Below are 14,286 nucleotides of genomic sequence, written 5' to 3' on the forward strand. Positions count from 1 at the left end.
CTCGCCAAACCCTGACCATCCCTTTCTGTGTGGCCAAAACGACAAATCTCAACCAGACGTCGCAGTGTGTAGAATTCTCGAGGGAGATGAACGACGTCCGAGGGGCTCGTCCCTCATTACAGGCCTCGAGGCTGAGGAACTTGATGCTCCAGGCGGCGCAAGATGAGACCCAAATCGTGCCTATGGCCTGTAGCTACGACGCCCTTAGCTCGAAATTGACTCAGGATGCTGGATTTCCCGTGGTGTTTTTGTCCGGCTTTGTCGTCGCCGCGTCGCTTGGGCTTCCGGACACCGGGTATATCGCGTTCGGCGAAATGACGCAAAAGATTGCTGAGGTTGTGCGGCAAGTCGACGTTCCCATCCTCGTGGACGGGGACACGGGGTACGGAGGGCCGATGAATGTGAAAAGGACGGTTCAAGGGTATGTGCGCCTCGCCTCGCCTCTCTTTTCGTACGTGGGGACACAAAATTGGCCCAGCTGAACCGCATATCCTCCAGGTTTGCACTTGCCGGAGCGGCCGGAGTCATGATCGAGGACCAGACTTGGCCCAAACGTAGGATTTCCTCCCCCCTCAAAAGTCCATCGGGTAAAACAGCGGACCCTGACATGAACGAGCCAGGCTGCGGACACTCTCAAGGCAAGACGGTTGTTCCAGAAGACGAGGCGTATGCGCGGATACAAGCGGCCGTGGACGCGCGGAACGAGGGTCTCGACATTTGGATCCTGGGAAGAACCGATAGCCTGATCCTCGGCTATGACGAAGCGGTCAAAAGAGCCAGGCGATTCATCGAGATTGGCGTGGATGCCGTATTCGTCGAGGCAGTGCCGGACCGGGCCATGATGAAGCGGCTGGTGCAAGACCTCCAGTTCCCGTGCATGGTCAACATCATCCCAGGGGGGTGCACTGAGGTCGTCTCCACCAAGGACCTCGCGGCCATGGGATATGCGTGCGTGGTGTATCCGTTTGCGTTGATCGCAGCCAAGATCAAGGCAGTCCGACAGGCGCTGCAAGATCTCAAGGCCTCTTTCGAGTCGGGAAACCTCCCAGATACTCTAGAAGCGAATGAAGTCTTCGAGGCCGTGGGGTTTCCACAGTATTATGCTGAAGAAGACCGATACCAGTACACCGGCGTGAGGAATAGGCGCAAAGAACAGTAATCGAAACAGCTGATTTAGATATATTTAGATAATCGTCCCTCCTAGAATCCAGTCTCCTTTTGTCATGCCACCATCCAAATGAGTGAGTCGGCTGCAGTGGTACGACAAATCAAATCACGGACGCGTCTAGGTCAAGGGAGATGAGTCCCAAAAAGAAGGACTTGATGCATTTACGAGCTGAAAGCGGAATAATGTACACCAAGACTATTGGGAATTTCGTCACACAAAGTTCTCGTTCATCAAGGAAACAGCTCTCCATATTGGTTCTCCATGGGCAGATTCCACAAGAAGTCAAGAGAGTCGAGCTCGAGGCCCGAGGAGACGAAATTGCCCGAAGAGCTGAAGGGAGCGATGCTCTTGTCGAACGGTCGGGCCCACCAGTCCGCACATCCAGGCGATGTCATGTCGAGGTTCTCCGTGACGACTGCTGACGCCAGATCGACCTGGTTCTGGGTGGCATGCACGGGCAAAAGACCTGAAGGGTCCCCAGCCGCGCCTATTTCGTGGCAACTCGACCGACCTTCGTCGTGGTTGGTTTGGTTGTAGTGGTGGTGGTGGTGGTGGTGGTGTTCGCTATTGTTGATATTATTGCTGGTATGGCGCATTCCCCCAATCAACGACTCTCTCAACTTGGCCACTCGCTTCTCGATCAGCGTGGCAAACCTGGACGAGAAATCCATGTCATCAATGGGAGACGACCTCAAGGCCACAATACAGTCGTCCAAAATGTCCAGAGACGCCTGGATCGCGATGCTCCCCGACCCGATACTGATGGCTTTGAGGAGGAAGATGGCGGCCGAGATGAAACAGAGCGACTGGCGGACGGGCATGTATCGCAGGTTGCCAGACAGGGCCATTTTAGTAGCTGTTTTGAGAATCTCGCTGGCCCCGTCGACAACCTCTTGCAAGAAGACGTAGTCGGAGCTCGAGAAGCACGCCGATGTAATGTTCGTCTGCAGAGGATCCGTACCGTGCATCCCGCGAGCCAAACCTCTTTCCACGATGGCCTGCATCGACAGGGCGTGGGTATAGACTCGCAAGTTTTGGAATTCTATCAGTAGAAGGTCTCGTAGTGACTGAGGGAGACCTAGCAGAGTAGAAGGCAATTAGTTTTCTGCTAACCCACATCGTTGGGTCGACCTACTGTTCGAGTATGTTGCAAACCTTTCTTGCCAGCGCGTCAGAGACGGCCGAAAATGGTCCAACAGAATGGTATAATGCCCCGTCAAGAGCTGTTTCTGGGTCGACGCGGGTGACTCGAAGAATAACACAGAGGCTGTCTTGATCAGGCGGACCAGCTCTAGCCAGCAGTCCATAAAGAAATCCCAGTCCTTTGCTAGAGGATCGTCGCTCGACAGAGCAGAGTTGGCTTGGGTAGTAGAGATGGAATTCTCGGGGAGCTGAGTTGGACAACTGAGCCGAACTGAGAGGTTGGTCAGGTAAACGTAAAGCAACTTGGTCGTTCGTATGGACCTGGCCTGGACCTTGGGATCCAATATTTCAATGACGGGACCGTCAGAAAAGAGTCCTGATTTATAGGCCAGGGTCGTCGCGATACCGAGCAGCATCCACGAAAAGTGGTCCGACTGTTTGGAGGGTTCGAGGATGTCTTCTCGCCAGCGGATCAGATGGGAGTCCGAATGCGAGGTGTCGTAGGTCTGGCTGGGTTGATGGCTTGGACACAGATCGCCGCTGGTCTCATCTTCGGGAGGAAAATCGGCGTATCGAGGATGCCAGTCGGTAATCAAAAGACAGCTGTCGATGATGCTGAGGACTGACATTCTTTTGGCCGAGTGGGTTCCGCGTCCAAGAACGACCTGCTCAAGGAAACCTCTGCAGCATTGCCACAATCGCTGGTGAATCATGTAGCTGCGCACGACACCTCCAGCACCGGGCAAGACAAAGAAGCGTGACGAGATCATGAGGATCGTGGTACACAGCATCGGCTCTTCCGTAATCAGTCTTTGATGGGTCGAATGGCTTTGAAACTCCGACATGAGCACCGGGCTCATTGGAGAGAGGTACTTGAAAAACCTAGGGCGCATATCAGGAGACTATGTTAGGGAGGGGAGCGTAGATGGGGTAAGCACATACAGATCGACAAGCGTGACGGCTTCTTGTGCGAGGAGCCAACGTTGCCGGACGAGGCTATATCGGCTCCAGGCCTCTAGAGTCTTGTCCTCAACAGTTGATAGTCGAGATACCCCAGGCGCTAGGGGTGGACGGATGGTGTCCAGATCCAAGTGGCCATGGACGAATGGGTTGGCTTGCTCTGTGAAGCCAGCCTGCGGGTTGGAGCAGTCGCTGCTTGCGCTGCTCGAATTGGCCGCTACATCTTCAAGTCCGGTGGCTGAGTCGGCCGGAAACGGCGTGCCCAATACATCCACTGATTTGGGTACGATCATGATTTTGGACATGGCACGCTCCATCAAAGACGGTCGAGGACTAGCGGACTGGTGGCCAACGTTGCTGCTGCACCCTTTGTCTCGGGTCGTCGAGGGCTGCCCAGGATCCCTCTCCTCAGTCAGGCCCGCCGATGCCGGGGTGTTGTTGGCCATCAATTCGGCTTCGTGGCTCTTTTCAACCCATCGAGGAGGCTGACGCTGTCGACCCGTCTTGTATTCACTCTTAAAGACGCATTCTCGATGCTCGCGGCGACATTTGGCGCAGGGAGGCTCCCCGTCGAGATCGCATTTTACTTTGCGGGAACGACAACGCAAACATGCCACGTAGCTTCGTTTGTAGGTGACACCCTTTGGCCTTCCATTCTTTGTCGTGGGTTTCTGGCTCTGGTCCTTCTGTCCCACAGTCACATTGGACCCGTACCCTGGGGATCTTGCAGAAGACATCGAAGAAGTCACGCTGATGGGGTGATAGAAGTATTTGCTCTAGCCACGCACACGCTTCAGTTGTATGTGTCTTATGCTCGATCGTCACATGCGGACAAGGTATCTTGCCTTGAATCCAGGAGAGCCCCGAAACCGGAACACCCTTGTTCTGGTACCCCGCAAAATGTGTGCCTGTATCGGCTCTGTGGTCAGGGGAGGGTGGGGGTGTCCCCCGTATTCCAGCCTCACGGGGGGCGCGATATCCTGTTTTTCCGTACAGCCGTGGACACCAAGAAGGTCTAAACCATACAAGAGCCACGCTATATGACTGGCAAATACAAGGCTCCTAGGTATTTACCCTAAGACTTTCTTGATAATATTGTCAACTCTATTGGGTGCTTCTTCGAACCTTACAACCGAGCCGATGCTGACTAGTCTATTAATGGCTAGTTCACTATCCATGAGAGGCATAGCGCATAGATCTCCCGCTCCTATAGTCGAATTAGGACTAGGCTTTCTCGAGGCTATCTGTACAGTACTGGTGTTGGACTAGCCCAATTCCTAACGCCGCCGCGTCAGATGGAGGAAAGCATGTGTGATGGGAAGGTTCAGAATCCTACACGTTGAACAACAGTACACGAGACATGGATTCCATCAAGATACCTCCCAACAGCATCTCAGCATCACGTTCTGGTATAGGATGATCAATCCAACGGAAGTGGCCCCTGGTAACAAGTTTAGATAAATGAATTCCATGCTTATTGATAGGATTGCTTCGCTCCTTGTTCAAGGCACTTGCTGACCATCCATTACTAAAATACAACGACACCTTTTTGGTTACGAGTCTGAGATTGTCCGTCGTTACATCCATCAGTGTATGAGACCTCCCTTAGCACGCACTCCTCGCAGCAAGAACCCCCACAGCCTCTTCGACTCCTCCAATGCATCTGCGATGCCGTCCCAGCGTAGTATGAACGTGTGAGTGATGCTTTTAATCCTCATGTCTCCTTGGTCCGGTCGCTCGCACCGCGGATCAAATGGCTGAGATCACCCACGGGCAACGAGAGCGGAAAGTCCACCGCAAGCAACAACTGGATCACAAGCAAGTACCAACCGAGGAGACTGGTGACAAAGGTGATGGCGCCGGCGGCTACCAGGAGGTTATTAGCGTCGGTGCCCTGCGACGCTTTCCAGAAATAGCCAGTCAAGCAGCCAAAGGCCGGGACGAGGGTGGCAAAGATGGAGACAAAGACGACATTAGTCCTGAGCGAGCAGAACAGATAGACAAGGCACAGAAGACCCATGTAGAGGTGAAAGTAGCCGAATGTTGCCGTGAACACAGGATTCGACGCCGCGGTGGCCGGGTCATCGGGTTGATAGGCGATCGAAGCGTTGTAGAAAGGCGTCAAGGTCGCGGCGAATGTGAGCCAGAAGGCGCCAAATGAGGCAAAGACGACGCAAGGGAATGTATTTCCCAGGATCAACTCGAAGACACAGCCGATGATCATAAGGAGGCCTCCAAAGAAGTAGTATGCTCCTCTATACGAGGGACGTGACGTGAGCAAATCCGAACCACGAAGAACAGACCCAGACCAAAACTCACACTTCAGCAGCGCCCAATCCTCCTGCGCCCCTCCAACCCATCAGCACGTTGGACAAGGGGGTGACGCACAATAAGAAGCCGACGAGGCAGCTAGGGACAGCAGTCAGCAAACAACTACAATAACACCACGGTCCAAGGTTCGCTCACAGAGGTGTGGGATTTCCAAACGTCGAGCGGATGTTGTTTGACACGCGGTTTTTGGGCGTCAAGTATATCTTCTCAAATAGCTCCGCGCTGATTGAAACGCTGCCCGCCGTGCGGATGGTGTTCAACGCATGGTCAGGGTTGTCCCGTTCGTGATGGAGGTCGTGCGTGTCAGACACGACGCCGTTGTGCAGGGGTACGTCCCGACTATTGTTCTCCAAGTCTGCGGATTTGGCCATGATGTGAGGAATTCAACTAGAACGAGTAACTGATACACCCGTCAAGAGAATTTTGGGGGAGTAGTACATGAACCTCAATTCACCAGGTCTGACATACACGAGAAGGCCCTATATTTATAGAGCGATGGATCTGTACCACCTTTCAAATTGGGATGATATCGCAGACACCTTCTCGGACCCAGTCGACTACGGATCCATGGCTCCCTGACGAGCAGAAGACGAACAAGAAATTCCAACACCGCTTCTATTGCTCGTTCATCCGCGACAATAAAGTTGTCGGAATACTAGCCCCTACCTGCCCTTGTGGTGCTGACGTCGAGTCGAAGCCGTACAATTCACATCCCCGTTTGTGCAACATATGCTGTCCACCGCGCGGACATAGGACTGCACTAGCAAAATTGGAACTAAGCCCAGCGCTCGGTGCTGCCACTATTGGCGCCATGGCTATCGTCGTAGTCGATCGTTCATGCGAGGCCGAAGTTGATCGGGCCGGCCTATGGTCTCCGGGGCGGATAATCGCGGCCCAATTTGCAGAGTCAATCCTATTCGAGGGCGACGAGGGTGTCGCTTTCGAATGAGGAGCTACCAATCGCAGTATTCGGCCAAGTCCTCGACGTGCGGAGAAGCAATCTGCGAGGTTTTGTGCACCGACCAGGGTAATGTGGTTGACGTGTATGTTTGCATTAATGGGAACAACAAGACACCAGGGCTTCCCGATTTTACGGGAGGCCGATGTCATAATGCCCAGATCGAACCTGATCCGAGCGAATCTGTCTACTTCTTACTACCCAGTAAGCTAAAGCTCAACCGGTTGGTTGACATCCTCTAGAAGGAGGTTCGAATGCGAGTTCTGTGTTTCTAGCCGCCTGTTTGATGTTCCTTTTTTGTACTCTAATCTGTCGTGTGTTCAATATCTGTGACGGCAAGCAGCGGAACATATATTTCGATTCCAATCCGCAATTCTAGTCAATAGACATGTTGACAGACTTGATCTGCGTAAAGGCGAGCAGCTCGTCCAGACACTCCTCTCTTCCCAATCCCGATTGTTTGTATCCTCCAAATGGCACATTGACATAATGCAACGCCACGCGGTTCACCCAGACGTAGCCGACTTCGAATTTCTTGACGGCCCTGTGCGCAGTGGCCAGGTTCTGGGTGAAGACGCAGGCGGTCAAGCCATAGTCAGTGTCGTTGACAACCTTGAAGAGCTCGTCCTCGTCCGTCCACTTGAAGACGCCCATGATGGGGCCAAACACCTCTTCCCTGGCCAGCCGCATGTGTGGCTTGAGATCGGCGAAAATGGTCGGCTCGAAGAAAAAGCCCGTCAGATGGGCGGGCTGTTTTCCCCCTGTTACCAGCCGGGCGCCTTCGGCCAGGGCATCCTCACAGAAGCCCTTGACCCGATCCAGAGCGACGCGCGAGATCACGGGGCCCATGGTGGTCTTGTCGTCCAAAGGGTCACCCGGCACGAATTGCTTCTTGACTTGGGCGGCCACTCGGGCTAGGACCTCGTCATGGATGGACTCGTGCAGGAACACACGTGACGTCGAGCCGCACGACTGGCCGGCCCAGGAGAAGTTCATACCCTTTGTGATACCCTCGACGAGCTTGTCGATATCGGCGTCTGGATAGGCCACAAACGCATTTTTCCCGCCCAGCTCGAAGATCACGGGCTTCAACGTGTCGGCAGCGCCCTTGTATACGGCTTTGCCGGTGGCGACGCTGCCGATCAGCGTGACCATACTGACCAACGGGTGCGTCGAGAGCGTGACGCTGGCATCTAACCCACCCGGAAGGAACGAGAGAACGCCGGGGGGGAATACACCTTCGAGAATCTCTGCCAGGTACAAGGCCGACAAGGGCGCCTGCACAGGAGGCTTCATGATGACTGTGTTTCCGGCGGCCAACGGGGCAGCCAGCTTCTGGGCCGTGAACATGGCAGGGTGGTTATAGGCCACCAGTCTCACCACCACTCCTCGCGGTTCACGCAACGTGTAGTGGAAGGCGTCCGAGGCCTGAGGGATAGTCTCGCCCTTAACCATCGGGATCAGACCGGCAAAATAGTCCAAGGCGTTGGCGGCGGTCAAGGCATCTGGGACCATCATATTCACCGGGTTGCCCGTGTTGGCGGCGTCTAGCATAGCCAGTTCCTTAGCATGCGAGCGGACAATGGAAGCTGCCTTGCGCAACAACTCCGCTCTTGTCGCTGGGTGGACGTCTCGCCATGCCGGGAAGGCGGCGTGGGCGGCCTTGATGGCAGCTTCGGCGTCAGCAGCTGTGGCCTGAGCCACTCGAGTGATCACCTCGCCTGTCCCTGGGTTGTAGGTGTCGAGGTATGCTTCTTGAGTCTCTGGCTCATGCCATGCTCCTCCGTAATATAGCGAGAAATGCTTGGGCAGCACCTTGGCAACATGAGACGGAAGGCCGACCATGATTGATTGCTTTCCTCGCTGGTAGATTTCAATGGAATAGGAGCTAAAAGAGGACGCAGATGAACCCCAATGTATACCTTGGGGTCCGGCGAACAAGTTTGCTTGGTATCCATGACCGATCCTCGGTTAATACATGGGGGGAAATAAACGCAACGGACGGACGACAAGCCAAAAGCCTGCGCCAAATCAAGTCGTGAGTGGCACACTAGCTTGCAGCTCTGGGAGTTGAGCCCGCGCAATGTCGGATAAAGGCGGCATGTCACGATTGTAAGTTACTCTAGGTCAACGGCAAGATACTGTACGGAGTAAGTTAAGGTTGTGGAGGTGGAGAGTTTCAAAAAGCGGGGGATGGAGAATGTTGCTGGTCTAGCCCCGTTGGGAATGCTAGCCGGCTTGGTTTTCACATTGGAACGTCAAGTTTGGTTCCCTGGTCCTCCCCCCGATAGGTATCTCGACTGACCCTATACAGCGGCAAGCAACGAGGCTCACTGCCTCACCGTCCAAGCCCGAGGCGGATAACTTCGGCTTGTGTCTATTGGTTCCTGTCTTGGTAAGAAATCTTCTCCTCTCCTCAAGAAGAATACGAGATGGAGATTGACAGTGTCTTGGGCAACCCTTCGGCTGTTAAACTCCGTTCTCACTTGGAAGTCACGTCCGCTGCGAGACAGTAGACTCCCCATCTTCGGCGAGCTGGCTTCATCTGTCCCCCGCAATGTGATAAAAGGACACGGCCGTGGTCGTCGAGTCCGTCCCAGATAATTTAGATCTCTTGTTGTAAGTTTCTTCAGATTCCATCTCTGAATCCCAATCCATTGATCAACCCGGACCTTTCTACCCCCCTATCTTGGTCTTGGCCGTCGTCGAAACCATGTCTTTCGTCAACAGCCTCCCCAGTACTGGAGAAGTCTACGATGTTGTCGTGGTCGGCAGTGGCTTTGCGGTATAGATCCTTACGAACACCAGACAAAAGGTTTGATTTTAGAGCCTGATTCTAATCTTATGTGCAGGGCTCTACCACAACCCTTCGCTTCCTCGAGGAGTGTGAGAGACTCGGGAAGTCTGGCAAGATCGCGTTGATCGAGGCCGGCAAGGAAGGAGAACGATGTGGTGCCAGCAGGTAATCAGATTGATCGATTTGTTCTTTGCATTCCAGTAATCGTCTCTGACGAAAAATTCTAGATGGACACAAGCAGTCCTTCGACTCACGGACGGTGACACGGCTCATCCATCCAAATTGGAGCCTCAAAGCCCTAACCATCTCTGCAGATAATGTCTTTGACCCAAATTGGAAACACGTTATGAAGGCAAGTATCGATCTCTGTCCGTCTTGACCTGCCTGACTAACCCTCTGTCTCAGCGCGTCAGGTAAATAGATCCTTTGGTTCCCAAGGTGGGGTTTACGGGACTTATTTTCCTGCACAGCGGCGGGCTTGCAGACCAAGCATACTGCGAGAAATTGGAGAAGGAGGCGCCGATCTCGGTCGACTACCTCAAGGAGCGTAAGTTAGGACATGTCGGGAAATTCATCAGATAGACCTTTTGAGGACTGATCTCTGGACCGTACAGGCGGCGTCAAACTGCACCATCACTACGAAGAGAATCTCTTGGTCCAGTTTAGCACCCGTAAGTCCTCACCTCCCATTGTCTGAGTCGGCCATAGATTTCTGGAACTAACGAGCCTTTGTCACTCGCCGGCAGGCCAGCACTTCTGCTATCCCGTTGGCGGTGGACATGCAATCATCAACACCCTCTTCGATCACATTCGAAAGTACCCCAATGTCAAGGTCTTGTGGGAGACGACGGCCGAACACCTCCTGCAAACCGAGCAAGGCGAGGTTTGTGGAGTGCGAGTCCGACAGGCTGATGGAAAGCTATCCAAGGTCTTCGGGAAGAAGGTCATGCTGGCTTGTGGAGGCTTCGAGGGCAGCAAAGACCTGTATGCACTTTTCTTGCGGTGTGCCCATTCATATCCACATTCACATACTCATTCGATAACAGGATGGCCCAGTTTGTCGGCCCGCGTGTCGAACATCTTCCCGTCATCGCACCAGGGTTGAAATACAACACGGGATTCGGCCTGAAGATGGGCATGGAAGTCGGTGCGTACAGCTACATCGGCTTTGGTTTTGGGATGCCAATTGACCTTGTTTGCTTGCAGGTGCCCAAGTTGCGGGATCCATGAACGGCCTCCATGTGAGTAGTGACACCCCTTTAACCCAGGGACCAGGACTGTCCAACTGACGCAGAGATATACAGTGTGAGATGGTCGACTCTCGAACCACCAAGCCCGATGCTGTCATCTGGGGCCACAATTTTGGTATCGTGGTCAACAGGTAGGCCAGTCGCGTCCTTGGCCAGAGGGGAAAGGGAATCCGGGATGGCACACACAAGGCTGACGACCCAATCATCAGAGACTGCAAACGCTTCTATGACGAGGGCAAAGACTCGTATGTTACCCTTAGACATCGTCTGGCAACTACCATGCAGCCCCGACTGACATTTACAGACTCTTTGCCACCTTTGAGATGATTGCTCTGGAGGTTTGGAGAGGTATGGCATCAGACATCCCTCGACCGGACATGATTTCTGACATTTCTCTCTTTTTGGGACATTAAGACCAAGACCAAGAGGCCTATTTGTACGTGTTCTTCTTCTTCCTCTTGAGCTGGTCCAGGGTTCTGTATCCGTTGGCTAATCCGGACCTTAGTATCACCGACAAGCCCATCATGGACCGTTTTCGACCAGGCTGGGTCAGTTCATCAACTTCCTTCGCCTCCACCTCCACCTCTCACCTCCTCATCACTAGCCAAAAGGTCACTCAACTGATCATACATGTGACTGTATAGGTATTCGAGACCACCGACCTGGAACCTGAATCGAGCGACACGATTGAGGGACTGGCCGAGAAACTCGGAATCAATCCCAAAGCACTCAAGAAGACCGTGGACGAGTTCAACGCGGCGTGAGTTGTTTCTCCCTCAAAATCTCATGGTGTGATTTTTGATTTGATTTGACTGATCACATTTCCGCTGACCCTTGGGGACGTCTCTCCCAACGAATAATAGAATCAACGATGCGCCTCTGGATCTGCTCAAGCACGACGGAAAGTCGACGCGAGGGTATGTGAATCATTTGTGTCTCCTGCCGCCACCACCGCCACCACTGACGCTCGGGAATCTATTATAGCTTGACGCCCGAAAAGTCCAACTGGGCCGCTCCCATCAAAGTCGCTCCCTTTTACGGCTTCCCCCTTAAAGCCAACGTCACCTTCACCTTTGGCGGGCTCAAGACCGACCTCGACAGCCGCGTCATCTCCATCACCGGCGCCCCGATTCCCAACCTGTACTGCACGGGCGAACTCTCTGGAGTCTGTAAGTGTTTTCTTCCGGGATGGACAAAATCCCAAGCGTGATCCATGGGTAATTGGGTCTCATTGCTGACCATGTGCTCTTCTCTGCTACATAGTCTACAACGAATATCCCGGGGCGGTGGTAAGTAATTCTATCCTATCCTATCCTATCCTATCGTCGGTATCTTGGGTCGACCAGCACCTTTGACCCTTTTTCAACTCCTTTTTTTTTGGATCTTTTCAACTGATAAAACTCCGCGGTGATCAAACAGTCTGTCTTGCGGTCGCTTACCTTTGGCCGTCTCGCGGGCCAAAAATTTGCCCAGGATCTCTAGGCGGACCAGCTGGACGCAACAAAGGGTACTGGGGGTTGGTAGAAGTAGGGAAGAAGGGGGAAGGAAGGCAAAGCTGTGAGTGGGCATGGGCACATGTGCATTCAATAGACGTGGTCTCAGGCACCTATATAAAAAAAAAACCCAAGCCACCTCTTCTTCGCGTCGTCCAAAGATCTTCTTCTTAGTCAGGTCCAAAACCCTCCAAAATCTCGGCTTCGTGTCCATCATTTCCCTCGTGATATTGCGCTGCCCAGGAAACCCCTTCTCATGCATAATATCGCCGATCAGGCTGCAAGAGCCATGCATCTAGGTAGACCCGAAACTAGGCTGCCGTCCCACCCTTTCCAGTCGCAGTCTCAGGGTGATACCGGTTGATCACGGCGTTCCTCTTCTCCCCTAGGCTCCAGTGTTCTTATTTCACGGCATTCTTCGCCATCGTCTCAGTCAGCCACTGGCTGATGAACTGCTGAATCTCCTTGTTGTTCTTCTCAATGGCCAAGAGATGTCCGTTGCCGCGTATGCCCTGATCTGCCAAATATACATGTGTGACAGGCACACCGGCATCGTGGAAAAACTGGACTGTGTGGTGATCGTACGTGGCGTGGTACGACGCCTCAGCCGTCACCACGACGATGGGGATGGAAGCCAAGTTGGGCAGCTTCGGTGCGGGCGCCTTCAGCCGGGCTCCTGGAACATGGTCCTTGTTGTCGTGGGTCTCGGTCGAGTCTCGTGTGAATTCCAGACTTTTTGTGCCGTCGGGCAGAGGAGGGTCGTAGGTCAGTGGAGTTGATGTGATTCCAAAGGGACGCACAAAAGCCCCCGGCTGGACAGCTTGCGTCCTAGTGTAGAATTTGGGCATACCCGGGTAGATGAATGGCGGCCCGTTCGGCTCCAAAGCCACAATCCCTTTGACCAAGTCCGGACACTCGTCCGCGATATGCCACCCTATAAGACCCGATTGCGAATGCGTCACCAGAAATGCCGGCCCAGTACGAGACAGGAGGTCTTTGGCAAGAGGACGAAAGGCACGCTCCACATTTCGATATTTTGCAATGTGTCCGACCTGGCTGGCATAGAAGGCGTCGAAAAAGGCATCTCCTCTCTTGCCGGTGCCTGGCCACTGAGTAAGCAGCTTGGCCTGGGGGTATGAATCATGCGGAGGCGAAGTGAAGCATTCTTCCAGTTCCTCGACCGTGTAGTGGGTGAGTTCTCCCAGGTCGTGGGCATGATATCGTGACCTTCCCACACCCGGTTGGTCGACGACATAGCATTCCCAGCCTTCCTGGGCTTGAAGCAAGGCGATTCCAGGTCGACCATCTGGCGTGGACTCCCAGTGAGTGCCCGTCTGCGCGGCTCCATGGATGTAGATGATGGCCGGTCGGTCATCGACTTTCTTTCCAAAGCGTCGCACGCAGACCTGTCCCGTCATGTGGGTGCCTCGATCATCCTCGATGTATTTACCCCCAACGTAAAACACCTCGCAGAGGTCGGTTAGCGTCTGGGTACGTTCCATTGCGGCGGACATGTAGAGATGACTATGGATAAGCCCCGTTCTTGTTGAGTCAACGTATCTCTCGTCTGGAGAACAGGTGGTCGCCTTGCGCGGTCTACAATCGGTCACTTGCCGGTCGGCAGATGCTCGCTGTCCCACAGTTCTGTCCCCATTTTCGGTAGTTTCGGCGACGTTTCCGAATCGTGGGTGAAGGCAGAGTTCTGGCTGGGTGAGAGTAGTCGAGGAATGAGAAGGATCACAGGAATTGATAAAGTGGGCTAATGGAACCGAAGTTCCACCGCGCGTTTCTCCTGCGACAAATATCTCCTGAGTCGTGAATTGCTGGTTGCATCCTTGATCTTCCAGGGACCTCCATCATGATCTTCCTCGTCCGAGTATCGGCAAAGATGTTGCTACTTCGAAAGGCACCTAGCTCTTCCCTGTATTCCTGCTCTTATCCCTTCCGATGTGTCATGTCATCCCCCAGTGCAACTTCGTGATCATGCCAATACCTCAAAATCTCCAATGAGTTGTTGTCGAGTGAGGCACGTGGGATGGAGATGCCCTTGATCGCCTCCGCAGGTTTCCATGAAGGTTTCTCGGACTTCATCACGGGCAGCGCAAGAAGGTAGCGGTGAAAGATCAAAGACTGAGTCGAGTTGAGGAACAGAGAGTTACAAAAGGATGTGATGTGCAGCATTTTCG

The 14,286-nt window shown here is 53.6% G+C and overlaps 6 protein-coding genes across 6 annotated transcripts; 2 read left to right on the forward strand and 4 right to left on the reverse strand.

The window, feature by feature from the left end:
- Positions 1–86: 86 nt before the first annotated feature.
- On the forward strand, positions 87–1,159 carry AYO21_05714 (hypothetical protein; the record flags this gene model as incomplete). The annotated part of the gene is made up of 2 exons (XM_022655681.1): positions 87–421; positions 499–1,159. 2 exons carry the CDS (start codon positions 87–89, stop codon positions 1,157–1,159), a joined length of 996 nt encoding a protein of 331 aa, XP_022511985.1.
- Positions 1,160–1,398: 239 nt separating this feature from the next.
- AYO21_05715 (hypothetical protein) lies at positions 1,399–4,008 on the reverse strand (the record flags this gene model as incomplete). The annotated part of the gene is made up of 3 exons (XM_022655682.1): positions 1,399–2,246; positions 2,304–3,193; positions 3,254–4,008. The coding sequence occupies 3 exons, from the start codon at positions 4,006–4,008 to the stop codon at positions 1,399–1,401; spliced, it is 2,493 nt and encodes an 830-aa protein (XP_022511986.1).
- Positions 4,009–4,985: 977 nt separating this feature from the next.
- On the reverse strand, positions 4,986–5,973 carry AYO21_05716 (hypothetical protein; the record flags this gene model as incomplete). The annotated part of the gene is made up of 3 exons (XM_022655683.1): positions 4,986–5,526; positions 5,591–5,680; positions 5,738–5,973. 3 exons carry the CDS (start codon positions 5,971–5,973, stop codon positions 4,986–4,988), a joined length of 867 nt encoding a protein of 288 aa, XP_022511987.1.
- A 962-nt stretch (positions 5,974–6,935) lies between these two features.
- On the reverse strand, positions 6,936–8,405 carry AYO21_05717 (hypothetical protein; the record flags this gene model as incomplete). Its single annotated transcript, XM_022655684.1, has 1 exon — positions 6,936–8,405. The coding sequence occupies one exon, from the start codon at positions 8,403–8,405 to the stop codon at positions 6,936–6,938; it is 1,470 nt and encodes a 489-aa protein (XP_022511988.1).
- Positions 8,406–9,273: 868 nt separating this feature from the next.
- Positions 9,274–12,089, forward strand: AYO21_05718 (hypothetical protein; the record flags this gene model as incomplete). Its single annotated transcript, XM_022655685.1, has 18 exons — positions 9,274–9,345; positions 9,413–9,522; positions 9,585–9,616; positions 9,672–9,725; positions 9,779–9,904; positions 9,972–10,028; positions 10,104–10,341; positions 10,404–10,504; positions 10,564–10,598; positions 10,662–10,738; positions 10,817–10,852; positions 10,912–10,955; positions 11,022–11,155; positions 11,252–11,367; positions 11,471–11,524; positions 11,592–11,776; positions 11,871–11,896; positions 12,027–12,089. The coding sequence occupies 18 exons, from the start codon at positions 9,274–9,276 to the stop codon at positions 12,087–12,089; spliced, it is 1,560 nt and encodes a 519-aa protein (XP_022511989.1).
- Positions 12,090–12,501: 412 nt separating this feature from the next.
- On the reverse strand, positions 12,502–13,602 carry AYO21_05719 (hypothetical protein; the record flags this gene model as incomplete). The annotated part of the gene is made up of 1 exon (XM_022655686.1): positions 12,502–13,602. One exon carries the CDS (start codon positions 13,600–13,602, stop codon positions 12,502–12,504), a length of 1,101 nt encoding a protein of 366 aa, XP_022511990.1.
- Positions 13,603–14,286: the final 684 nt, after the last annotated feature.

Source organism: Fonsecaea monophora (genome assembly GCF_001642475.1).
Source record: "Fonsecaea monophora strain CBS 269.37 chromosome Unknown Scaff37, whole genome shotgun sequence".
In the NCBI taxonomy this organism is placed as follows: domain Eukaryota; kingdom Fungi; phylum Ascomycota; class Eurotiomycetes; order Chaetothyriales; family Herpotrichiellaceae; genus Fonsecaea; species Fonsecaea monophora.